This window comes from Leptodactylus fuscus, chromosome 7 (assembly GCF_031893055.1).
Source record: "Leptodactylus fuscus isolate aLepFus1 chromosome 7, aLepFus1.hap2, whole genome shotgun sequence".
NCBI classification, from domain to species: domain Eukaryota; kingdom Metazoa; phylum Chordata; class Amphibia; order Anura; family Leptodactylidae; genus Leptodactylus; species Leptodactylus fuscus.
Window position 1 is genome coordinate 122,224,363 of NC_134271.1, and position 27,009 is coordinate 122,251,371.

The 27,009-nt window shown below is 44.2% G+C and overlaps 1 protein-coding gene across 1 annotated transcript in view; it reads left to right on the forward strand.

Annotated features, from left to right (window-relative positions):
* The window catches only part of AQR (aquarius intron-binding spliceosomal factor), a 79,027-nt gene that overhangs the window by 40,861 nt on the left and 11,157 nt on the right, over nucleotides 1-27,009 (forward strand). Inside the window, exons 18-32 of the mRNA XM_075282958.1 lie at nucleotides 7,574-7,741; nucleotides 7,841-8,010; nucleotides 11,360-11,601; nucleotides 11,690-11,836; nucleotides 12,045-12,114; nucleotides 16,011-16,121; nucleotides 18,433-18,542; nucleotides 18,957-19,092; nucleotides 19,544-19,753; nucleotides 20,128-20,265; nucleotides 21,917-21,988; nucleotides 22,545-22,732; nucleotides 22,906-23,077; nucleotides 23,252-23,422; nucleotides 24,320-24,405. Of these exons, the coding sequence (XP_075139059.1) occupies nucleotides 7,574-7,741; nucleotides 7,841-8,010; nucleotides 11,360-11,601; nucleotides 11,690-11,836; nucleotides 12,045-12,114; nucleotides 16,011-16,121; nucleotides 18,433-18,542; nucleotides 18,957-19,092; nucleotides 19,544-19,753; nucleotides 20,128-20,265; nucleotides 21,917-21,988; nucleotides 22,545-22,732; nucleotides 22,906-23,077; nucleotides 23,252-23,422; nucleotides 24,320-24,405 (2,191 nt within the window). The remainder of the gene's footprint in view (nucleotides 1-7,573; nucleotides 7,742-7,840; nucleotides 8,011-11,359; nucleotides 11,602-11,689; nucleotides 11,837-12,044; nucleotides 12,115-16,010; nucleotides 16,122-18,432; nucleotides 18,543-18,956; nucleotides 19,093-19,543; nucleotides 19,754-20,127; nucleotides 20,266-21,916; nucleotides 21,989-22,544; nucleotides 22,733-22,905; nucleotides 23,078-23,251; nucleotides 23,423-24,319; nucleotides 24,406-27,009) is intronic.

Here is a 27,009-nt window from a genome sequence, read left to right on the forward strand (position 1 = left end):
AAACTTACATGCTACAGGACCAAGAGTCAGCTTGCAATAAACTCAGTTTTAGGTCTGTGTTACATACAGAGGTAACAGACTTCCTTATCAGCCCTTATCAGCAAAATTCAATTAGCAGACTGATAACTGGAAGAGGGAGATAAACAGCTCAGAAATACAAAGTGTTCCAAGCAAGCAGCTCCCCCTCCCTCCTGAGAGCAGGAAGCTACGTCACTTGTCCTGGGCGGAGAGATAAAGAGCTCAGAAATACAAGCACCAAGCACTCAGCTCCCTCTCCCTCCTGAAAGCAGGGAACTACGTCACTTGTCCTGGGCGAGAGATAGAGCTCAGAAATACAAGCTCCCGAGCACTCAGCTCCCCCTCCCTCCTGAGAGCAGGAAGCTACGTCACTTGTCCTGGGCGCAGAGATAAGACCATCCGCAGGTCCGTGGTTATGAAGAGACGGTGTAGGCATTGAAGTGAATAATCTCAGATAGCGGCCAAACAAAGCAGTTTTGCTGAAGCAATGTATTTAGGAAAAGTTTTAAATCCACATAAACTAGCAGTATAGATAGGATCCCTGAGATAGGACAACCCCTTTAAATAATCTAAGACTACAAGGATATAGTTATGGAGGCTAAGCTGTGAGCTACTTCATTATAACAGTCTGCTCATCAGTAGTTTCTCCCCATGGAGAACCCGTGTGGTACAGTCCATCATATACAAAGTCAGGGGGATAGATGTTATCAGGTCACACGAATTTACTGCTGAGGATCCAGATAGAAAGGAATAATTAAGGGAAGACTGGATGAATTATATTTATTGGGGAAAAAAATGAAAATCACTGGAGAGCTACTGTATGGGGAGAGTGTCACCAGACCCCAGCATATCACCCCAGCCCTGCAAATACATTGGTTAGGGTCCCCTGACTCAAGCAGTGGTTTCCCCTTATGAATTGGTGTCTCTGTACCCGAGATATCGCTGTTTTTGTCAGTAAGCAAATGAGCACTTAGGAGCAACAAGGGCATTACTATTGCTCTATAGAAGTAAGTGGCAATGCCCTCAAAAGTGGTCACCAAATCTTGGCAAACAGAGACCCCAGTTTACAATGGAAAAAAACTGTTTGAGTCAGGTGACCCTTACTTGTCTATGTACAGGGCTAGGTTCAGGCAATGGAGTCTCTTTAAGGGTCATGTATTGCTTGCAGATAAAATTGCCTCCACCACATTGACACGTGAAATTCTTCTTTTGTTGCACTACCCGCTTGCTGTGATAGAGGCCTTATAGGATTATTTATGTTCTCCCTCTTCGGTTATCCTGGCACGCTTTACATTTTGTGCTTCAGTGACTGTCAGAAAAACAGCCTAGGCACAAGTCCATGACAGACGGCTCAGTAACCGCATTGGCTGCTGGATCCAACAACATTTTATGCACTTCTCAATTTTTTTTAGTATTTTCCGTTATGCAGCAGATCTTCACACTGCAGCAATAAAGTATTGATTTATGTATTTTCCTACTTAACATTGCATAGAAGAATTGTGGACTGTGTGAGCAAATGGAATTCAGACCGAGCTGCTACATTATGGCAGGTAATATATTGCTGTATGCTCCTCCAAGACACGCCCGCAGCCAGAACCCACCCATCATTGTTTTATGACATGTCCTATCAGGCTGTTATGTGCTCTCAGACCTGCGACTATTCTGTGACGCTAAAACTCCCAGCGTGACCTGACCGCCTTCGGCTAGATTCACATCTGCGCCGCTAACACACCGGACACTATAGTTAGCGTATAATGGGGGCCATCAAGTGTACGTAGTTTTTAATACTTAAACCGTGCAGGAGTTTTCACTCTCCCTATTTCTGTCTGTTTTTGTGGCGGAGTCTCCAGCAGACTTTAGCGCAGACGTGAACATAGCCTAAGTCTGGCCATACACTTTATATATCCGAAGGCCGACTTGTTTGCCCAACAGCAGTTCAGTCTTTCCCCCATAAATGTACACACTTGTCCTGGCTGAGTGTGCATGTGTGCGGAATGGGGACGCTGCTGCCAGATATCTGAACTGTATCAGCCATGTTCATATCCAACTGATTATCCTTTTTTCCCCATCTGTCCTCAGGGTAAAGTCAGGAGGCCTCCATACACCTTAAATGGCTTGTCGCTCCCACCAAAATCAGATAACGTTCGTCTAATATGTAGCAACTTTTATGATGGGAAAATCGTATGCTAAATATGACGTACTCCGAGTCCTATAATAAATATGAGGATATCATCTTTATTCCCTGTCTTGTTGTGTTGTATAACTTAGGCTACTGCCCAGTGACCCATTTTGACACTTTGTATAACACGTGGAGATCGCGCACAAGACCTCTGTAGCCAATGCAGTATACAGTCCTATGAAAAAGTTTGGGCACCCCTATTAATCTTAATCATTTTTAGTTCTAAATATTTTGGTGTTTGCAACAGCCATTTCAGTTTGATATATCTAATAACTGATGGACACAGTAATATTTCAGGATTGAAATGAGGTTTATTGTACTAACAGAAAATGCGCAATATGCATTAAACCAAAATTTGACCGGTGCAAAAATATGGGCACCTCAACAGAAAAGTGACATTAATATTTAGTACAGCCTCCTTTTGCAAAGATAACAGCCTCTAGTCGCTTCCTGTAGCTTTTAATCAGTTCCTGGATCCTGGATGAAGGTATTTTGGACCATTTCTTTCTACAAAACAATTCAAGTTCAGTTAAGTTAGATGGTCGCCGAACATGGACAGCCCGCTCTCAAATGATCTGAAAACAAAGATTGTTCAACATAGTTGTTCAGGGGAAGGATACAAAACGTTGTCTCAGAGATTTAACCTGTCAGTTTCCACTGTGAGGAACATAGTAAGGAAATGGAAGACCACAGGGACAGTTCTTGTTAAGCCCAGAAGTGGCAGGCCAAGAAAAATATCAGAAAGGCAGAGAAGAAGAATGGTGAGAACAGTCAAGGACAATCCACAGACCACCTCCAAAGAGCTGCAGCATCATCTTGCTGCAGATGGTGTCACTGTGCATCGGTCAACTATACAGCGCACTTTGCACAAATAGAAGCTGTATGGGAGAGTGATGAGAAAGAAGCTGTTTCTGCACGTACGCCACAAATAGAGTTGCCTGAGGTATGAAAAAGCACATTTGGACAAGGCAGCTTCATTTTGGAAACAAAAATTGAGTTGTTTGGTTATAAAAAAAAGGCGTTATGCATGGCGTCCAAAAAGAAACAGCATTCCAAGAAAAACACATGCTACCCACTGTAAAATTTTGTGGAGGTTCCATCATGCTTTGGGGCTGTGTGGCCAATGCCGGCATCGGGAATCTTGTTAAAGTTGAGGGTCGCATGGATTCCACTCAGTATCAGCAGATTCTTGAGAATAATGTTCAAGAATCAGTGACAAAGTTGAAGTTACGCCGGGGATGGATATTTCAGCAAGACAATGATCCAAAACACCGCTCCAAATCCTCAGGCATTCATGCAGAGGAACAATTACAATGTTCTGGAATGGCCATCCCAGTCCCCAGACCTGAATATCATTGAACATCTGTGGGATGATTTGAAGCGGGCTGTCCATGCTCGGCGACCATCTAACTTAACTGAACTTGAATTGTTTGTCCAAAATACCTTTATCCAGGATCCAGGAACTGATTAAAAGCTACAGGAAGCGACTAGAGGCTGTTATCTTTGCAAAAGGAGGATCTACTAAATATTAATGTCACTTTTCTGTTGAGGTGCCCATACTTTTGCACCGGTCAAATTTTGGTTTAATGCATATTGCGCATTTTCTGTTAGTACAATAAACCTCATTTCAATCCTGAAATATTACTGTCTCCATCAGTTATTAGATATATCAAACTGAAATGGCTGTTGCAAATACCAAAATATTTAGAACTAAAAATGATTAAGATTAATAGGGGTGCCCAAACTTTTTCATAGGACTGTACATGTTTGTAAAAGCTGCCATAGCAGTGATAAGGGAGCGTCACACTAAGGAAGGGCACGGAGTGCAAACGAACGCACCCGATCGCCATTTAAATGAATGAAAAGTGTCACGGACACAGCTAGTGTCCGCTCCTAATGTCTGTGCGAGATTTTGAACGGACACTAGGAGCGGACACTTCCTGTCGGACACTGACGGTAGTCTGAACGCCCCCTAACCTGGCTTGTAGAAACATGTTACAAGTTCTGTTTGTCACCCCTCATCCTCCCCTTGTACCACTACAAGTAATATAGCATTAAAGGATAATTGTCATGGCTACAAATTGCTGCCAAGATGGGAATCCTCTCTCCTTATTTCGAACCGTAGCGGTGGTGCTGTTCCACTATTTCCGTATCTCCCATAGAGTAGAATAAAAGTATGGAAACGGTGTAGTACATTTAGGTAAGCTGTTTGCAGAACTCTGAAGCTATGAAAATAGTGTAACCCAGCTGTGCTATGCTGTTTTTACAGCTCCCATTCATTCTCCTATTGGACAGGAACCGCATGGAGTAGCACTGCTAGGCTGTCCTTGTAGGTTCCACCATAGTGGTCGAGACTTAGGAACAGTTAGCCATCTTGTCAGTGACTTAGAAGTAAGCCTTTAAATAGGACCTTTCACCACCTTCTACCAATTCAAGTTCATGTATTAATAGGCGTCGCTCCTCTGATTCCAGCACAGTTGGAATTTTTTCTCTAGCTCTCACCATTTCTGTGCAACAAGTGCAGGTAGTTTTGGTGCCTGATGTGCTTTTTCAGCTCTGTACTGTCAGAAGTGCAATGTCGGGCAGGGGTGTGATTCAGAGCTCCAGTCAGGGGCAGCCAGTGTCATCAGAATCCCACCCCTTGTCTGCTGCCTGACAGTGCAGAGCCTAAATAGTATATCAGATACCAAAACTAACAGCATTGATTGTTTGGGAAAGGTGGGGGCTAGAGAAAAAAATTCCACCATTGGCAGAATCCATGGAGCAGCGCCTACTAAATGACGTAAAGAGCTGGGCTTGTTGGAGGTGGTTAAAGGTCTGTGCCATACTATTACGTCGCACAGGGCATATAGCTGCCTATGCACACTTCCCATAGGGAAACTAGTACATTGCACTGGGGATCAAAGAGCCCAAGTTCGAGTCCCCTTGTGGGACATGTAAAAAAAAAAAAAAAAAAAAAAAAAAAAAAAAATTAAAAAAGTTTAAGTTTAAAAACACATAATTTAAGCAAAAAACGAAATTTGTATCTCCATGTGCCTATAAACCCCCACTATCCAAAAATAGTGATATTTATCCTGTATGGTGAATACCGCAATGCACAAATGAATGGATTTTGGATTCCCCAAAAAATAGGAATAAAAAGTCAAACATACCAAACATTAATACCAATAAAAAGTACAACTTGTCTCGCAACTCAAGAGCCCTGACATATTTCCGTCACTGAACTGTGAAATAGTTATAGGTAGGCATGAATAAGAAAATGTCTATATAGTAACATAATGTTTCCACAAAATGCATAAAGTTAAGGGGCTTGTCTAATGTGAACAGGGTTTGTGCCATTAAGGACACTTATCCTCTATCTATAGTGGTTGGACCAGATCAAAAGAACAGGGGAACGAAGGCGTCCTCTGCCCCCTCCTTGTGACCATTCACTGCTGTGAGGCTGCTGGAGATGACAGACTTGGTAGCCCCATAGCAGTGAATTGTGGATCATGCCAGTGTATAATCTGCCAGGAATAGGCTTCATATAAATTCCCATCCATATGGAAACACAGTATAGCCCCATAGGCTGCTATAGGTCCACCTGTACAGTACAATACAAATTCCCTTGGCTCCTGTGAATTGGCCCCAATTAAGTGTGTTTGTGAATAAGGTAATGGACTGGTATACACAAGGGATCAGAGTGAGGACATGGAGGTCAGTTTATTTCCTCGCTGATGGCTTTATAATGGACATGATGAGAGATTTATGTCTGTGTTCCAAGAGGTCCTGCCCTGGTGCTCGACTCCTAAAAATAAGCATGTTTCAGGTTATGGGATGTCAGTGCAGCTGATACAGCAAAATGTGATTTCTATGTTGAAGGTCCAGTTAGTAGTGTGCAGGATAGTGCCAGCTGGCAGCGGGCAGCACAACATATCCCCGTAAGTCCTCTGGCAGGAGCCTCACACTTAAGGTGACCTCTGTTGGCACAGCAAGTAACCTCCGTGTGACTGACCATTACTGAGTGAGCCATGCCAACAGCTGGGCAGTACGTGTGCCCCACTCAATCGCCAGATGGCTGGCAGGTTTATAAAGCAAGATTGTGTTGATGGCCATCCAAAGTGTTTAACAGACATGGAGATGTGTCTAGGATTTATTTCCGTCTGTGTATTTGTATTGGGTGTGTCTTTTTCCATCGTAGTGTATTTTCTGCAGTTGTTTGATGCCCAAAATCTGGCACAAAGGGCTTGATAAATTCTTCCTTCCTTCCTTCCTTCCGTCCGTCCGTCCGTCCGTCCTTCCTTCCGTCCTTGCTTGCTTCCTTTCTTCCTTCCTTCCTTCCTTCCTTCCTTCTGTCCTTGCTTCCTTCCATCCTTCCTTCCTTCCTACCGTCCTTCCTTCCGTCCGTCCTTCCTTCCTAATACTGCTTGCTCTGCGTCCCGTATACACAGCACATGGTCAGCCCATTGTGAGGGCTCAGTGACCCCTGTATAATAATGTGATACTTTATGCTTTTATTTCATAGTGATAGTGCCATGGAGTAAAATGTAACATAACACTAATACAATTGGTCGATTCACATGGTTTTGTCCATGTAGGGAATCCAGTCTGTGTGATTTTCCGACTGCAGTTCCTGTGAACTGAACCCACGGTATCACAAATCATTACAATGCTGTGAGCTCACTCGGGACGGGAAATGGCTCTGTGTATTGTCCCTTAAAGGGAGTCTATCATTAGAAAAAAAAGAAATCACCCTTAGAACTAATGGCACATTGGAATAGCCTTTAAAAAGACTAGTCTACTCTTTTACCTTCCATTCTCTTCTTCTCCCCACTGTTTTTGTAAAAATCATTTTATTGCGATATGCAGATTACACTCAGGGATAGCAGGGGGCGTTCCCCCTATGCTCCAAGCACACCCGTGTCGTATCCTGTCGCCACCCCTTAGTTAATTCTCTTCACAGCCCTCTTCATCTTCTGATCTTCTGTCTTGTGTAAGCATCCAACACTGCAATATACGGGGATGAAATCTGCGCAGTACAGTACGCTCGTGTAACAGACCACCCCAAAATGGCAGACCGAGCATGTGCAGTCGGCTCTGCCTTAAGTGGCAGAATCAATTGCAAACGAGTGAGATTTCATCCCTGTATAGCGCAGCGTCGGATACCTACACAAGGCAGAAGGTGAGGGAAGTGAACAGAATTTACTAAAGGGCAGCGATAGGTTATGACGTGGGTGTGCTTAATGAGTGTCATTTGCATATCCCAATAAACGGATTTTTACGTGTAAATTATTATTGTTGACTGTAAGGCAGCGCTAAATTTACCACAACAATCATCTATTGTAGATTATCAGATGCAAAGCATATACAGTATATAACCTCTCTTTGTATTCTTAGGTCTTCGGAAACATGATGTCTGCTTCCTGATCACTCTGCGGCCGATGCTACTATATGGCACTAAGATTGACAGGAGACAATCCATTGTAGAGCAGACTGGTCTGATGTATGTACGAGGGTGCGAGATTCAAGGCATGCTGGATGAAAAGGGGCGAGTCATCGAGGAAGGTAAGTAGCTCTAATGTAAACCATAAAGCCATGCCTGACAGTAACTATAAAAGCTGCTACGCAAACCCTCATTGTACTTATTGTATTTATTTATTTAAGGTCCTGAACCTAAACCCAAACTTAAAGGAGATACAAGGACTTTCCGGGTGTTTCTTGACCCCAATCAGTATCAGCAGGACATGACAAACACCATTCAGAATGGGGCTGAGGATGTCTATGAAACCTTCAATGTGATCATGAGGAGAAAACCAAAAGAAAATAACTTCAAGGTAAGTCAGGACACTTTCTTTTACTTTTTTTTTCTCCATTTACTTCAAGGTTTATTTCCATCTCTGCAAATCACTGCTAAGGCTGAGGCCCCATGTTGCAGAAATGCAGCTTTTTTTTTTTTTTTTGTTGCAGTTTTTTTTAGCTAAAGTCAGGAGTGGATTGAGCAGAAGGGAGAAGTATAAGAACTTCCTATATATTTCTCAATACTTTTGTAGCCATTCTTGGCTTTGGCTCTAAAAACCGCAACAAAATCTGCAACAACAAAAAAAAAGCTGTGCTTCCGCAACGTGGGAGCTCAGCCTAAGACAGGAATAAGTCCCCATCACCAGGTTGGAGTTATGGGAGCCCCTACTCTAAGCTATTTCTATAATGTAGAGGTAAGCAGTATATCAGTCTGCTCCGCTGCTCCAGCTCTATATCATGCTGCTTGCAGACCACATTGCATTTCCTGTGTGACAAGTTTCCTTTAAATACTTTCCATTTCTAGTGTATACCTGCTTGCCCAGTCGCTAGTAAATGGTAAATCATATTTACCACGTCCCTATATTTAGCCTACAGCAAGTCCTTAACCGAATTACTGTGATCTCAGTTGGAAAGGGAACGGTCAGGTAATTTGTGATCATAACAGGTCATGTAGCCTTGTGCTGCACCTCTCCAGTGGCCGTGGTGTCTCATCTTGTCAGGATGTCCTTACTTTACCTTCTCTCCATTTCTGCATTGGCACGTCTCTGGGATGTCTTCTCTTCTTGCTTCCCATAAATCATAGCACATAACCGGTGGCCTTCAGCGTGGAGACACAGATGATCGCTTCAGAAAAAAAATAGAGCAAGAAATCAACTGAGTCTGTGTCTTGAATGCATAGAAACTTGTGGCAAAACAGAGGTATATGTTTTCCATAGTGCTGGGAATGAGTATCCATTCTCTTTCCTGCACTGATCATAGAGACCAGTATAGGAACAGTACGAGGTAATTTATATATACCGTATTTTCCGGACTATAAGCCGCACATAAAAACCTAACCTTATAGTCCGGTGCGGCTTATATATGGATGGAAGCGGCGGCAAAGACTGCGTGCCGCTTCCATACATACATAAAAGGCACCGTAAGGGTGCATTCACACTACCGAATGCCGGCGTGTATCACAGCCGTACACGCCGGCGTTACAGCAGGGCTGCCGGACACTTCCTATTCATTTCTATGGGAGCAGGCATGCGAGCGCTCCCCATAGAAATGAATGGACAGACACTTCCCATTCATTTCTATGGGAGCCGGCATGCGAGCGCTCCCTATAGAAATGAATGGAAAAAAGCAGTCCATTCATTTCTATGGGGAGCGCTCGCATGTCGGCTCCCATAGAAATGAATAGGAAGTGTCCGGCAGCCCTGCTGTCACGCCGGCCTGAAACAGAACGTGAAACTTACCCAGCGGTGCAGGGCGGGCGGGCATTCAGGCCTCCTCTGCCTCCGATGTTCCGTCCTTCTCCTCCGGCGCTCGCTGATAATGGCCGGGGCGCATGCGCAATATCATCAACCTAACGTTTACGGTTGGGCTCTATCAGCATGATTTTGCTGATAGAGCCCCTCCTCGCCTGCCAAGCGCTTCCAATAGAAGCGGCTGGCACGCGGGGGGTTAAGCGGCCGCTGGCAAAGTCTGCCTGCCGCCGCTTTCAATAAGATATAATGTGCACCGGACTGCGGCTTATAGTCCGGTGCGCCTTATATATGAACCGAGACGGACTATAAGGCGCTCATGGGCAATGCGGCTTATAGTCCAGTGCGCCTTATAGTCCGTAAAATACGGTATGTATTATCCTACATATTAGTGCATAGGAGCAGGATACACATATGTGAAGCTCAATGTCCAAATTTAGCAGAATTTTCTATAGAGTGATTAAAGATGTGGAGTAAGACTTCTGTGGCTTCTCCCCATCGTTGGTGCCCTCCTGAGATTTATCTTCTCCTGTATGAGAGTGTGATACGACAGGCATATGAACATGATACATAGCAATGTGGGGGGTAAAGGTATGCTTTTTCTTTTAGGTAACTAAGTTCCTGTGTTCTCATGATCTTCTCAGTATAAGAGTCTAAGGCTTGGTTCACATCTGCGCCCGGTCTCCATCCCGTATGGATTCACATGAAAAATGCGGAGAGAAAAGCGATGCAAAGTGTGCTTTTTTTCTCCACATTTTTCGCTCTTTTCGGCGGACCCCATTATAGTCTATGGGATCTGCGGGTTTCCTAAGGTAACTGCTTTTTTATGCGTATTAGGTTTCCGTTTGGGGGGGGGGGTGTCTTCAAGCAGACCCCCCCAATGGAAACCCTTGCACAGATGTGAACCAAGCCTAAGTCTCATTTCCATGACATACAAATGTAAGGTTATGCATTTTGTACTTAATAGTAAAGTACTAGGTAAGACGGCCCCTGGAAAAGACTTTATCTAGCTATCCTTTATTGTCAGTGTCAGGCAGCTGCTGCCAAGGCAAATGAAATTATGTGATCCACCGAGGGGCGTAACTTGGAGGGAGTAGAGATGGTGTGGTCTCACCTGGATCCTATAGGGTGTCACTTCCCGTTATCAGGAGGCAAGTACTATAAACAATACATTATACTTAGGTAGCCTCATACAGCTAAAATAGGCATAAATGCTCATGACAAGAACATAGTAATGTCTCTGGACACATCACTAGGCTTTCCATAGGATAGAGGATAACATGCACATCAGTGGGGGTGTGACTGATCAGACTCGTCTATGGATCAGGAGAATGATCAGGATGGATTTGAGCAGGTCGGACCCCCACTGATCTGTAAGTAAACTTGTTTCCTTTAGAAGGGATTCTTTCCACTGTTTTGACCCCTCAAACTGCTGACAACTCTATGTAGAGGACATGGAGAGCAGAGAAAGCATACGTGTTGAGGGTAGGCAGGTCGTATGACCGAGAAATCCACGTTTAATGCCCCGATCACAAGTGCCCTAGAGGTGACCCCTTTAAATGCAGTGACCATAGCTATGTGCACTATACACATCCCAGCCCCCTCCCTCTGTGTGACTGTCTTTGCAGTCCCTTGGATACTAGAGTGGTCATTTAAGGCAGCGGCCCCAGGACACTGCACATTAAGGGGCCCCCTCCTGGGCACTCAAAACCACAGCATGTGGATATAATAGTCAAGCAACCTGCATAATCGTGACCCCACCGCACTCACCATATCTATATAGTCATGTCAGCAGTTTTGCTTACAGATTCCTATTACGTGCCAGGAGTCTGGAACTATTGGTTCATACAGAAAATACATGTCCTGTAACCTACAGTAAAATCCATTTCCTGCTTTAATCCAATTGTTTCTTTTCCAGGCGGTGTTGGAGACCATCAGGAAGCTCATGAACACTGATTGTGTGGTCCCTGACTGGCTTCATGATATTATATTGGGCTATGGTGATCCGGGCAGTGCTCACTACACAAAAATGCCAAATCAGATCCCAACGTTGGATTTCAATGACACGTTTTTGAGCCTGGACCACCTGAAGGCTTGCTTTCCAGGGTATCAGGTGAAGGTCACTGTGGAAGACCCCTCCCTGCACAAGGCCCCTTTCAGGTAACATTACTGGTGTTTGTATAACTCTAGGCCTGCTGGTGTAAGCCTTGCATGTCCCATTATTTTATTGTAACTTGCTTTACCCTAGGATTACGTTTCCTGTCTACGGAGGGAAGGGGAAAAAACGAAAAGAAGACAGCGATGAAGGAACCACACAAGATGAGCCGGCCACACTGATTGTGGAACCCCATGTTATTCCCAACCGTGGTCCCTACCCATACAACCAGCCTAAGCGGTAATATCTCATATATCCATATAGTCCTTATCTGCATGAATTGCCCTAATGGGTAGATGAGAATGATAGCCATAAGAGTCCATGCTTATCATAAAGCATATAACATATAGAAGTATTGTTCAGTAATGCTAGAGGCAAGTTCTGACTGCTAGATTTATTGTGCATGAAGCAATTGATGTGTAAGATGCTCAATATGTTCTCTGTCCAGGAATACCATCCAGTTCACTGCAACACAGACGGAAGCGATTCGTGCAGGGATGCAGCCTGGGCTTACTATGGTAAGAAGCAATATTTGCTGTATATTATAGACACAGATATACAACTTGTGCACAGTTCAATAACAGGAAACCTGATATCAAACCAGCCACAGTGCAGTATATGGAACATTATACCTGATGAGCGCCAGCATACCTTTAAGATAAGATAATCCTTTTAATAGTCCCACATTGGGGAAATTTCAGCATGTTTCAGCAGCATAGTAATACAGGTACAGGATAATACAAAGTAATATATTACAGAAGTAGACACACATATGCTGAGAAGAGAAGATATACTAGGAGCCCATAGCAGCTAAGGAAAAACGGAAGAGAAAGAGGAAGACCTCATAATCATTAGTTCTCTGTGCGGAGTGATCTTCGCTTGGTCTGATGTAGATTATACAGCCTGGTCGCGGTTGGAAGGAAGGACCTGCGATAGCGCTCCTTCTCACACTTGGGGTGAAGCAGACGGTGGGATTTGTTCTCCCGCATGGAGGTCACCACAGACAGTATCCTTCTGTCACCCACCACCTGTACTGGGTCCAAGGGGCTCCCCAAGACAGAGCTGGCCCTCCTGATCAGCCTGTCAAGTCTATTTCTGTCCCTGGTTGATATACTGCTCCCCCAGCAGGCCACACCGAAAAAGATGGCTAAGGCAACCACAGAGTTGAAGAAGGCCCTAAGAAGTGTCCCCTGGACTCCGAAGGCCCTCAGCCTCCTGAGCAGGTAGAGCCTGCTGTGGCCCTTTCTGTGCAGCGCCTCCAGGTGATCAGCCCAGTCTAGTTTATTATTGAGGAGCACACCCAGATAGTTATAGGTCCTGACTATCTCAATGCATGTCCCCTGGATCTCCACCGGGGTCGGAGCACCTCTCCGTTCACTAAAGTCCACCACCATATCCTTGGTCTTCCCAGCATTAATCCTGAGGTGGTTCTGCTGGCACCATTCAACAAAATCCCGATTTAAGTCTCTGTATTCTCTATCGTCACCATCAGTGATAAGGTCTACTATAGCAGAGTCATCGGAGTACTTCTGTAAGTAACAGCTGGATGAGTTGTGCCTGAAGTCAGCAGTGTACAGTGTGAAGAGAAATGGGGCAAGAACTGTACCTTGTGGTGCCCCCGTACTACAGATCACAGTGTCAGACACACAGTCCCGGGCTCTCACATACTGAGGGCGGTTTGTCAGGTAGTCTAGTATCCAGTTGGACAGGTGATGGTCCACTCCACCAAGGTTCAGCTTCTCCCTCAGTAGCTCTGGCTGAATGGTGTTGAACGCACTGGAGAAATCAAAGAACATTATTCTCACAGTGTTCCCGGGTTTCTCCAGGTGAGAGAGAGCTCTGTGAAGAAGGTGGATGATGGCGTCATCTACCCCAATGCCCGGCCGATAGGCAAACTGGAGGGGGTCCATAGCGGAGCTCACTAGGGGGCGTAGGTGTGTCAGGACCAGTCTCTCTAGGACCTTCATCAGGTGGGATGTCAGTGCTACGGGTCGGTAGTCATTGTAGCCCATCGGGTTGGGTTTCTTTGGGACTGGTACCACGCAAGATGTTTTCCACAGTTGAGGTACCACTCCCAGCTTTAGACTCATATTGTACATGCGCGTAATAATGCCACCTAGCTGGTCACTGCACATTTTAAGAACTCTTGCGCTTATACCATCAGGTCCTCCCGCTTTGTCTGCTAGAGACTCCTGCAGAATCAGATATTCAGATTGCAGTTGACCGCAGTTCAGTGGGGGTTGGGTCTTGGTGTGTGAGGAGAGGGGGGTTGGCTGACATGCAAGTGGAGGGAGCATTGGCTTGGAGTCGAATCTATTGAAGGATAGATTAAGCTCATTAAGCCACTTCCTGTCCCCTACTGTTCGATGCCCTGTTATTTTTTTCTTGTGTCCTGAAATTGCCTTAAGGCTGTCCTACACCTCCGAGATTCTACCCTCCCCCATCTGTAGTTCCATCTTCCGCCTGTAGTTGGCTTTCCCTTCTCTGATCAATTGTCTTAGCTGTTTCTGCACCGCCCCCAGGCCATTTTTGTTCCCAGACCTAAAAATTCTCTTTTTTTCCTTGAGGAGGGTTTTAATCTCAGAGTTGATCCATGGTTTGTTATTGGAGAAACACCTCACCTTTCCAGTTGGTACCGTGCTGTCCACGCAGAAATTAATGTAGTCTGTTATGCAGTGTGTGAGTCCCTCAATGTCCTCTGGAAATGAGTCTTGAAACACTTCCCATAAAGTTATATTGAAACAGTCCCTTAGAGACTCGACACTTTCCTCTGACCAGATTTTCACCGTACGGGTAACCGCCGATTCTCTGCGCACCATAGATTGTCCTATACATGTAAAATTTTCTTGAAAGAGCAGTTTCCTAAATAAGTAAATATGACTCAAGTGTGTGTGCCAGAGTCTCTGTATTTCACACCTTGGTACCCCTTGGATGCTCTGACAACACCACTGCACTTCCACCTCTAAAACCTGCTTGTTAAAGTAAAAGGTCTAATGTCCCCTACATCGCACGGGGACTGGTGTCATATAAAATCTCCTAGTAACAGAGTCTCTTTAACCACTTGCTGACCATCATCCATTGCTGTTTAGATTGACTTTATACATCCAGACAGTGAGCATACATGCCTGTACGTCCTTGCGGAGTTGGTAGAGATCGTGCAGGAGCAGGGAGCCTACTTCTAGTGATAGCCAAACTCACCAGAGAGAAGGCAAGCATGGTTTATTATCGCCATGATTGCTGTATGACGTCATGGAAGACGCCATGACTCTTCCTTCTGGCCCAGCAGTCTTGTTATCTGTGGATGTCCTGGGAACTGCAGAAGCTCTGCATTGTATACTAAGAGGCCATATTCCTCCTATAACTGGGACTAATGTACTATTGCATCGCGCTGAGCATAGAGTGAAGGTTCAGCACCATAGTGGTACGGCACAGGAGCTATTCCTGATACATGGCTTCCCGGATCCCATCTGTATTACGTAGACAGGACCTGGTGCTAACTGCAGGAATGATGAGATTATGGGGTCCTCGGCTCTGCCATTCAGTGGCCTCTCATGTCGTATACTGCATTGTAGATGCATTGATAAAAGAGATCCCAGGTTCAAGTAGCAGTTTTACTTCGATAGGAAAGTTTATCAAATAAATAAGTAAAAAACTAAACAAAATAAAAACATTTGAGAATTTAAGTTGTAAACAGATAAATCTAAATAAATAAAAATAAATAATAAATAAATTACATATATATATATATATATATATATATATATATATATATATATATATATAGTTCACTTCTTATTCTTATATTTATATGCATAAAAATATTTACTATGTATCTGGCACCATAGTACAAGCCTTTTAGGAAATAGATATGAAAAAATAAACATAACTTATACTTTGCTTCCTGCTTACCAGATGCTCTTGTACTTTGGGACGAGGAAGGGGTTAAAGAGTGTCAGTCCAGTAGCTTTGAGCCGTGCCCCTGCTCTGTGTAGTCTCACGCTGGGATTATAGCTCCAGCTGTTTGCTCTGTTTTCCTTCACTAGGACGTGTATCACAGGTGTTCTTCCAGCGCTCTGGCTCTTGTAGGGTACAGAAAACTCATTACTACTGATGTATTTCACGTTGTGCCATTAGGGGGAGTTATAGAACAGCTTTAGATGTCTGGTGCATGTATGGGGTGACATATAGAAACAAATATAGTAAACCTATACGATGCTAATGTATGAATACACCGTCTACTATGAGCAATGACAGTTCTTTGAGATGACCACCCAAATTTTTTGGAGTTTCCACTATATTAATGCTAACATGAACAAAACCTATATCCTTTGTGAGACTATTGCAGTTTGCAGGTACATACTGTACATCTTTAAGTTAATTTATGGGATGTTTTAATCTTTTCACTTCTTCTAAGGTTGTTGGACCTCCCGGGACAGGCAAAACCGATGTGGCGGTACAGATTATATCCAATCTGTATCACAATTTCCCTGAACAGAGGACTCTCATTGTCACTCATTCTAACCAGGTACAGTCCTTTTTTGTTTTGTTTTTTCGCTTGTCTGTCCTCTTTACAGAAATCACCACCTATTTGTGTTTTCAGGTGCTGCTGTGGGGCAGACTACATTATGGCCAAATCCACCCCCGCATAGATGCCATACAGTTATAATAATTTATAAAACCCTGCAATTCTCGTCTTATCCTTATCAGTGCTTTATGTTGCAAAGTTTTTATGTTTATCAATTGTGGCATTTGGAAAATCTTGTGGGTGTAGGTCACTTGGATACTTTATATCGGCACAGCCCCGTGTGTTACTATAATGCTGTATGGCAATCCTTCTTGCTTGTGCCTTGGAGTCCAGTGCTCTGTATTGTGAAGTATCTTTAGTCATCTGATCCTACCACGTTACTCGATTCCCTCCCTGTTTGTGTAGATCCCGTCTTTCTATGGTATCTTGAATAACACTGGTTAGTATAATGTTGTTGTTGTCATGTCCCAACCCACAAAGCAGCTCTCCTCCCCCGCCCCAATAATAGACATAGTCATGTATTATCTGCTCGCGTCTCTGCCCATAAGAGGAATAAATAGTTCTACAAGAGTTCAGTGGTATCTGTAGCCCCCATGTTAGGACATTTCTCAATGCTTTTCTTATATTTGTATCGCGTATATAAAGATGTGGCATTAGTTGCCATGTATACATGTCTGAGCACTACATTACTCTACAAGATTTAGCTCTAGAACAATAAAGAGTCCATGGGCTATGGCAAGCGCCAAAAGTTAGGAGTTAGCACCAATGCCCTGTAAAGATGGGTTCACTCTGAGACTGGGCTCAACATATAAAGTTTTAGATTTTACCTGTTAGACAGAGACAAATTCTGCTTAGTTGTCTTTATATAGAGGAAGAGCATTGCTGTAACTAATATCTGTATCCTCCATTGCCCCCACATGGGATGTAAGCACAGCGGGTTATTTACCGGCAGGGTCCTCATCTGCTGACCGGCTGCATGTCAGTTCAAAGGGTAAAAGCAGAGAGAGACCGGGCTTTTTCTTGCAGGAATGCTGCTCCGAAATCACCCACTTCAGAGTCAGTGATGGCGTCTATGGCATCTACCTCCGTGTAGTCACCAATGGTTGAATAAGGCACTGAAAATGCAGGGACTGCCACGTCAACCAAGATTTTTTGCACTCTCTTTAAAAGGACTGATGTCCCACATTGCAGCATATTTGTGCACCCCAGTGTTGGTGTAGGTGTGTGATCTCTAAGACTTCAGAATGATCCCGATGGTAATGGCACTGGCACCTCAGAGTTGACCTCAGTATCAGATAGACATAATATACTGATATTTAGTTATAATAAAGCATTAATCTAATTAAAGGGGCTCTATCACTGGGAAAAAGTCATTTTTAACTAATCACATGCTTGCATAGGCTTTAGAAAGGCTATTCCACACTTACCTTTAGTATGTAGACCGCAGGGTCAGTAATAGTAATAGTGGAAGATATTGTAGAAGAGCCTGCACAGCACCGGGCCTTGTGATGCCGCGAAGTGTATAACTATACTGTACCCTTAGAGAAGGTTCACACAGACTTTCTGTCCTGGAACTGTATGCAGAAAATTCACAACGTATTACAGTAGCATCAAGGTTTATGAGATTTATGCTGCAGATTTACATCACATATTTCATCTTTTCCAATGGATAGAGTGAAATCTGTTGCAAATCTGGCAGTGAAACCTGCAAGAAAAAAAAAAACACATGCAGAACAATAATGTCAGATGGGAGGGGGTCAGACAATCAGCTGTGGACTGAAGGAGTGGTGGGCTTTTATCAGTCCCATTCAAGTGAATGGAGCTGAGTTGCAATGCTGGATGCAGACACTATACTATATACAGGACTGTGCCTCTCATACAGTGAAGTACTGCAGCACTTGTCCAAGCGTCTCAGGACCTTCAATCTGCCAGTCTTCCCCTCCTTACCTCTAAACATATGCAGTAATACACACAAAAGTAGCAGAAAGAAAGCCCCAGATAACCTCATTACACGATATAAGTTACCAAATAGTTATTCTCCAAGGTTCTTAAGTCACATTATTTCTCCTTGCAGATTATCCTTCAGTCCTACAAGCTAATAGGAGAGCTCTTTCTTCATTCCCCATCTTTGCATACATTCCACGTAGATGTTTATCTTCTGCCCGGTGCCATCTGTTGCCTGGTACCTAATTACTTGAAGACCTGTTCTTCGTGGCGGTTCTTGCCCACCCGGCCCCATCCCCCCTTTTTCCTAGAACATCAACATGCCGACTGTAAATACCTCTCTCCTCCTGTCCCCATCAATCCGCAGGCGCTCAACCAGCTGTTTGAGAAGATTATGGCCCTAGATATTGACGAGAGGCACCTCCTGCGTCTGGGGCACGGAGAGGAGGAGCTGGAGACGGAGAAGGACTTCAGCAGGTGAGACCTAAGGAAGAAGAAGACTTGTTACGCTGCATATCAATAAAAGTCATATCTGAATCATTTTAACAATTTCGATTGCATATGGTCAGTCAGGCATGCATTTTCCAGACTATTGGGCCAAATAGTCTCCCTTCCGATTCTCTCCAGTTATAGATTCTGGATACTTATTATTCTGTGACTTTTGTAGTCTGCAGCTTCGCTTCCATCCAGTAGGTCAGAGGTTTCCTCTTTAGTGCTGGTTATTGTAGGTAACCATTAGGAGGCACTAAAGAGGCAATTATTGCTCTCCTGAATGACAGCAAATTTGCAGACTCTTACCCAGGGGGTAATCTGTTATTAAAAATGGACTGATTTGTCTGTTTTTGAGGAATGCAACCTAATAGAAGCGTATGTATATGCTAACCTTTCTAGGTATGGGCGAGTGAATTATGTGCTGGCACGTAGACTGGAGTTACTGAATGAAGTGGGACGTCTACAAGAGAGTCTGGGGGTTCCTGGAGATGTGTCCTATACGTGTGAGACAGCTGGACACTTCTTTTTGTACCAGGTAAATCATGTTCACTAAGGTTCTGTATTTCCGTGGGGTCTTATTTAGTTCCATATAAACATACAACCGCCATATTGTGATACCATAAAATCCATCATTGTGGGAGAGATGATTGGGATGATAGGTGCTTTTGGTTCATTGCCCTTCCCATCTCCTAATAGAGGGGTGGGAAGACGCTTGTATGACATCTATATAATGTTGTCATAAGTTATAGTTTGAGATGTTTGAAGACAACTCCTGGTGTATGTCCTATTGTTGTAGAAGGAGGTATAATATTCAGGACCCCTCATCCCCTGTAGGAACCTGAGCAGAGAGAAGCAAGCACATAGGCAGCCGTTGATTTATGTAGATTCCACTAGAGAAGATAAGACCACCTCTGTAAGGCAGGATTGATAATCCGTTTCTAAACTAAATTAATTTGTGTAAATTTTGCTTTATGTCTTCCCTGCAGATAATGTCACGATGGGAGGCTTACCAGAGCAAGGTGAAAACCAAGTCCTCTCAAGCCCCAGAAGTCGGCGACATTGCAAAATTCTTCCCTTTCCACCAATACTTCTCCAATGCACCCCAACCTATATTCAAAGGACAGTCCTATCAGGAGGACATGGAGATCGCTGAAGGATGTTTCCGGCATATTAAAAAAATATTTACTCAGCTGGAGGTGGGTATTGTCCAAGAATGAGCACATGCTATGTAATGTCATCTGGTCTGCTGTGCTCCACTGTCACATCTGTAGTATAGTGTAATGCTTCTATGTAGGAAAGGTTTACGCTTGTAGTGTTAGATGATTGTGTCAGTATTGAGGGCTTGTAGGGCTATGTGGACACCCGAAATGAAGGGTGTGAGATGAAATAACATCTCAGGACAGAAGGGTTAGACTTAAAAGATGTAACATTTGTGACAGACTCCAGCAAAACTGACTCTAGAAATTCTGTTTTGGCCCACGATTCATCATGTAGTTCACAAATGATACAGATATACTACTTAAGGACAGGCAGGCTACGATGACCTAAGCTTCCCTTTCTACCTCTTCAGGAATTCCGGGCCTTTGAGTTGCTGCGCAGCGGGCTGGATCGTTCAAAGTATCTCCTTGTAAAAGAGGCCAAGATCATTGCCATGACTTGTACCCACGCAGCTCTAAAACGTCATGACCTCGTGGATCTAGGTTTCAAGGTAAATTTGACATGAAAAAATGAGTGGTCGGATTAGGAAAAGAAAAACACCAAATTGTCCAGGGGAATGGCAAGAAGCGAATGATATATTTTACTTAGCATTTTCTACTTGATGACGGATCCTTGTTCATAATCTCCTTTTATTTAGAGGACCCAGCAGTTCCTCTCCTTTTACGTTAACCTCTAAGGGTGGGTTTACACTATCGTTATTAATGGCCGGTGGTCTCATCCACGATCGACATTACCCCCCTCTGTCTGGTGTCCATCTGCATTCACTCTCATGTTAAAAAAAAAAACACATGATGGAGGAAAAAGTCACACATGCAGGATTGTTCTTGTTACAAAAGTAAACAAATGTTACAGAGAGAGCGTTCATCATGTTTACAATAGATTCTGTGGGAACGGACACAGGTAGAGGTGGCTCTGACTGTGTCCATAACTCTATCACTGTTAAAGTACGTTGCTCTCATCCTTGATAGGGTGAGAGCAACGGACATCCACAAAGGGTAGTGTCAACACAAAGGTAAACGTGCCAGTACTCTCTGACATATATGTTTTAGTAAATACTGGTATTCCCACGTGACAACCATTTTGGGATGTCTCCTCCTATAAATCTGCATTGTGCTGTACCTGCTTATTCCTCCTAGAAATGTATGAATAAATTTACTATTGGGTGTTACCATTCTCCATGTCAGAGGGGTGTGTCCCTACACAGTTTCACAATCCGCACTGCTTAGACAGTCTCCTCTTGTGTTGGGACCCCCGCCCCCTGCCCAATGGTAACACTCAGTTGTCAATTTAGTCATAGTTTTCTAGGAGGAATACCTGAGACTCGGCACCAAGCAGAGTTATAAGAAAAGATGTTCCACATTTGTCTTTTCAATGGGAATTCAGATATTTACCGAAACAGGTATATTAGAAGTGGGTGGTGACTTGTTGATTAGGTACTGATCTTCTGAGAACCACATCAATCTAGAAGTGATGTGACACCCGCCCTAGTACACCAGTGTTCTCAGACAGAAGTCAGCGGTGACTTGGCCTCACCCCTTCTTTGAAGTTTGTAAGAGTTAAGGGAAGTTCCAAGAACTGTTTGCTGGTCTATTCCCATAACTCCCACTTCAGTGCTCTGTTATGGAGATGCCACTGGCATGACTCGAATTGTATGATGTGACTTTCTTATTGTACCCATACTCACAGGGGAAATAAATGCTCCAGATTAGTGGTGATCTCTGGAGGTCAGCTGCAGGACATCTTGTCATCTGGTATGATCTTTTGTTGGACCTTCCATACACTGTCCACAGAGAGTATTCCTAAAACAGTGACACCCATAACATACTTGTATATTGAAGCTCCCCAGATGGGTGCACTGTATATAAAAGATCTATTACTTTCTGTGCGGCTGCTGTCATTAACGTAACAGGTCTTCTAAGACGCGATGATAAGCCAGCCAAAGATTTTGTGTGAGGTGTTTTAAGGTAATCTCACCCAGACTTGTTTGGCATTGTTACCTGCAGTAGCAACAGAAATGCCTTATTTTGTTATTGGTCCAGATGTTTTTGCAGCTTCAGACTGTTCTGTACGACGTCTGCAGACGGTCACCTTGAAGTTCTCTCCGATCTTGCTGACTCTTGGTTCCTGTCTTCTCTCTGCAGTATGATAACATCCTGATGGAAGAAGCTGCTCAGATTCTAGAAATTGAGACCTTCATCCCCCTCCTCCTGCAGGTACAATATAGGAGCCTCTGACCTCTTGAACTTTGCTATAATAACAGTTGACCAGAAAGTCTATACACAGGCACTTCAGCATTGCTAAATATGCTGCGCTAGATATCCTGAGGTTAACCTGAAGTGTTCACAGACAGAGCGAAGTGTTGGTGTCTTGTTACTGAGCTTTCACTGTGGTGTCCTGTGTACCCCATTCACTTATTGACCTCATGACGGTGGCCGAAGCCTCTGTGTTCTGGTATATGCTATCAGTAAGTCAGAAAACCTAAAGTCCCAATTGTATTTGTCATTTGGAGGTTCACATGATAATCTGTCCATCGTGGCTGTACAATATTCTCGGGGCTGTCTGACTTGCTTCTAACAACCCCAGGTGCCTCTTCCTGATGTCACCAGTCACCCACCCGTGTTTGGTTGTGACTCCAATAATCTAATAATGTCTCAGGACTTGTTCACAACTGATTTTTCTTCTACATTTCGCTTCCATGTCATGAAAACTCCCAGTGCACATGCTGAATGTGTCCATTGGCTTCCATGTTCCTTTGTTCCCCCTCTGTAGAACCCAGAAGATGGCTTCAGTCGGCTGAAGCGATGGATCATGATTGGAGACCATCACCAATTGCCACCTGTGATCAAGAACATGGCCTTCCAGAAATACTCAAACATGGAGCAGTCCCTCTTCACGCGGTTTGTCAGGCTAGGCGTGCCAACTGTGGACCTCGATGCCCAAGGAAGAGCCAGAGCAAGGTCAAATTTTATATATATATATATATATATATATATATATATATATTTATTTATTATTAATTATTATTATTATTATTATATATATTTTTTTTTTAAAATAAACCTTAATCCAGCCATTGGATTACATGACCTCATGTGACACACAACCTCGTCTTCTTTTCCTTCTATTCTAGTCTGTGCAATCTGTACAACTGGCGCTACAAGAGTTTGGGGAACCTTCCTCATGTGCAGCTGCTGCCGGAGTTCATAGCCGCTAATGCCGGATTCCTCTATGACTTCCAACTTATAAACGTTGAAGATTTCAATGGCGTAGGGGAGTCTGAGCCCAACCCCTATTTTTACCAGGTATGCGGTCACCTGTTGATATAAAATGTGTTAGTCTATAAGGTGTATGTAACGCTATTGTAAGGATATACTTCCACGCTGGATGAAATGAATTTCACTGCACTTTGATATTTTTGGATCATTTCTATAGTTTTCTGATTGAGGATGCTTACTAATGTACTTGTCACCGTGCAGAATCTTGCTGAGGCAGAGTATGCCGTAGCCTTGTTTATGTACATGCGCCTGCTTGGATATCCTGCCAATCGTATCAGCATCCTGACCACATACAATGGACAGAAACATCTTATCCGTGATATCATCAACCAGCGCTGTGGCAAGAACCCTGTGATAGGCCAGCCTAACAAGGTGAGTGGTGGTGATGGGACAGTACATTTATGTCTATGTCCTGGTGATGTGACACATGGTCACAGACAGCGATATAAGCGCTTACAGGCTCTGTCTATTCAGTAGAAACAGTAATAATTAACATTTTCTACAACTCCCTAAATTATATTGGTTTTCCCTCTTTAAAGAGCTTTGAAGAGACCATGGTCCATGTTACAGCCTTTGCACTTACTAACAAGCACAACGCCTTAAATTGCATAGTGGCTGTGTTTGGAATTGAAGTTTAGTCCCATCCATTTGAATGGGACAAAGCTGCAGTATAGTCATGTGACCGGTGAACCGGATGTGTGTCTAAGGATAGAATAGGTCATCAATAGCAGTGTCTTGGAAAACCCATTTTGCAAGGATTTGCAAGAGTTAAAAATTCTAAGCACGTACATGGATCACACAGTATACACGTTCACAGTGTATGTCAGGAAACCAAGTTGCGAAATGTCACATGCTTGACAAATTTCACATGACCAAAGATGTTGCATCACATGAACACACATGGGAATGGCCGACTTGTTCCACTTTTGTGAATAAGATAAATTACAAATATAGATAGATAGTCCAGAAACCCCCCCCCCCCTTTAAAACCACTTTAGATTCTGACCCCCAGTGTTCTCTCTCTGTGCCCTAGGCCCTATGATCAGTGAAGGAAGGAACCACCAAAACTTTCACATTCTCAAAACGATTTTGCGGCAATATCCACTGTATTGTAATGCTGGCATCAAAATGTATGCTGGATCAGTAAATGAATATAACACGCTGTCATTGCATTATCAGATGTTAGGTGACAGACACCAAGATGTTCTCTTCTTCTAAGATTCAGCATTACCCTCTAAAACAAGGATAATCATGTCTGTCTTCTTGTAGGTCACCACTGTGGACAGATTCCAGGGACAACAGAATGACTATATTATCTTGTCACTTGTCAGAACCAAGGCTGTGGGTCATCTGAGGTAAGTTGGCGAGAACAGTAGTCTTGTGAAGTATAACCCCTCGTACCTGTCTCCAGTATAGCGTAGTTTGTATACTTGCACTGCATATATGACTATAAGACGCATTCTTTAGCAAGGAAAAATCTAGCAAAAAAAAAAAAAAGGCTGGGGGGGGGGGGGGAATTGCATCTCATATCCTAACTGCTTTCTTAGAGGGGTTGTCCAAGATATTTTTTTTTTGTTGTCTAATCTTGGGTTATATCTTATAGTCTGAAAACTACAATATATGTATCCAGTCCATACAACCCAGTGATTGCGAGCCTTTGTCCCCCTTCCCTCAGGACTAAAGATTACGGTCGTGTTTTGTCCTGGGTCAAGGTTTAGGGACTCAGTCAAACTGGGGTGCAATGTCCAAGGTTACACCCTAGTCTTCATTCTTACACCTCAGGAGCATGATCAGATGGGTGCACAGGTTGTGTACAGTACAGTCACCCAGGAGGCTGCTGTTGTAGAGGAGGACATAAGACCCTGGTCTAAAGCAACACTGTACATACCAGTAGTAATGTCGTAGGGAAAGGTCAGGAGGTGAAACTAGGAAGTACACAAGACAAGATGCAGCAGTGCTGATGGGGTCATCCCAGGAACGTGGCAAGGGGCTGAACAGTGCAAAAACTGCAAATACAATCCAAAAGGACCACATTAGGAAAAGTGTGAACACGCCCCACCTCTCCATTAACTGCATCATGATGTCCATGTCAGTGGGCAACACTGATATGAGGCAAGACACAGTCACCAGAACAGCCCACACACATACACATTGCCACGGCCCGCATCACTTTCCTGTAGTCGCTATAGTTAACCCTTACTTTCCATGTTATCCCAGTGCACTCTTTGCTTAGTTTTACAGCAGCCACTTGGCAAAACTGGTGGTCAGGGACAGTTGTTTGTAGCCACCATGGTTTCTATTAGATATGTTCTTATTAGATAGTATTAGACTATACTGAATTAATCTTCAGCCTCCATCTACACTGCCGACTTGGTGAGTGAAGGGCCGTTTATGGATGTGAGTGTTTCTGCATATTTCAGCTGTCTGAGGTGTGAACAGAGTATTTAGTCTCGGTGACTGTGAAGTGTTGACTCTATATTGTTTAGAAGAGGCTTTACGCTGAGCTCCGCACTGTGTCATTTCTCAGTCAGGGCACCGAGGATCATGTCTGTGTATATGATGTCAGTACTGGAGCATTTGCTCCTCGCCTTCTTATTGAGATTATGGATAAATCCAATATTTGGTCAAAACACACTATTGGAATTTTTTTTTCTCGAAAATATGTCTACCCTATAAGTATAATAAGTCTTAGCTGTAGCAGGATTACTCAGAAGCGCCAGATCTAGCCCATTAATGGAAATGGTGCGAGTCTCAAGCTCAGATCCTACAGGACAATATGCTATGAATCCATGTACAAATCCATGATATATGCCATAGGGTAGACAATGTGTTGTTGAATTCTGGCAGAACTGCAGCTCACGTGAGGGTGTGTGTGTGTGTGTGTGTGTGGGGGGGGGGGAGCACAGGACCATGGGCACAGACCCAGCCACTAGGAGGCTGACACTAGGTGAATGAAAAGCTAGGGCCTGTGGTCCACTGTGGAATCGTTCCTCCAGATTAACCTTCTGGAACTGAGGGCCACCTTCCTGGCCCTGTCTCTTTGGACCCTCCTCCAGGCCGGTAACTCCAGCTGGAGTCCATGATCCTGGCTCTGTTGTGACTTGCCTTCGGGGGAAGTCTCCTTGTTCTCTTCATCAATGCGGAAAAGTCCTGTCTCTTGCCTTCTCAGCACATGGAATTCTTGGGCGCTTGAGCAGCCGCTTTTCTCCTGACAGTCTTCAACCTCAAGCGGCAGAGAGTCATCGTTCCCATGTCTGCTTCACAACGTTTCCGGGGTTACCGCTCCAACCTGTTCACCGTTCCCAAGAAGGACGGCTCTCTTCACCATGTCCTGAATCTGAAGGGGCTCAACAGGTTCGTCCGTTCATCCGCGACGCTTATCTCCACATTCCCATTGCACTGGGCCATCAGCGTTTTCTTCATTTGGCATTTCCAGTTTAAACCTGAACCAACAAGGTGGCGCCAGGAGTTGTGTGGACTTTGTGAGGGCTCCCATTTTCTCATGTGGCAGAGCTTGACATCCCAGCTCTTTCAGCAGTCCACATTCCAGGCGTGGACAACTGGGCGGCAAACTACCTAAACCAAGAGAGACTAGACCCGGGCGAGTGGTCTATTCATCAAGAAATCTTCCTCCAGCTGTGCTCCCAGTGGGGTCCGCCTGATGTCGACCTCTTTGCCTCACGCATGAACCACAAGGTCCCCCTCTATATGGCATGGTCCTGGGATCCTTGCAGCCAACGCTCTTGTGATATCCTGGTCGGACTTTCGCCTCCTATTCCTGTTTCCTCCTCTTCTCCTTCTCCCTCCGGTCCTCAAGAAACTGAAGACCGAGGGGGTTCCAGCCATCTTGGTGGGTCCAGATTGGCCTCCTGAGCCTGGTACGTAGATCTCATGTTCCTGCTAGCGGATGCTCCTTGGCCTTTTTCCCTGCGGGTGGACCTTCTTTCTCAAGGGCCACT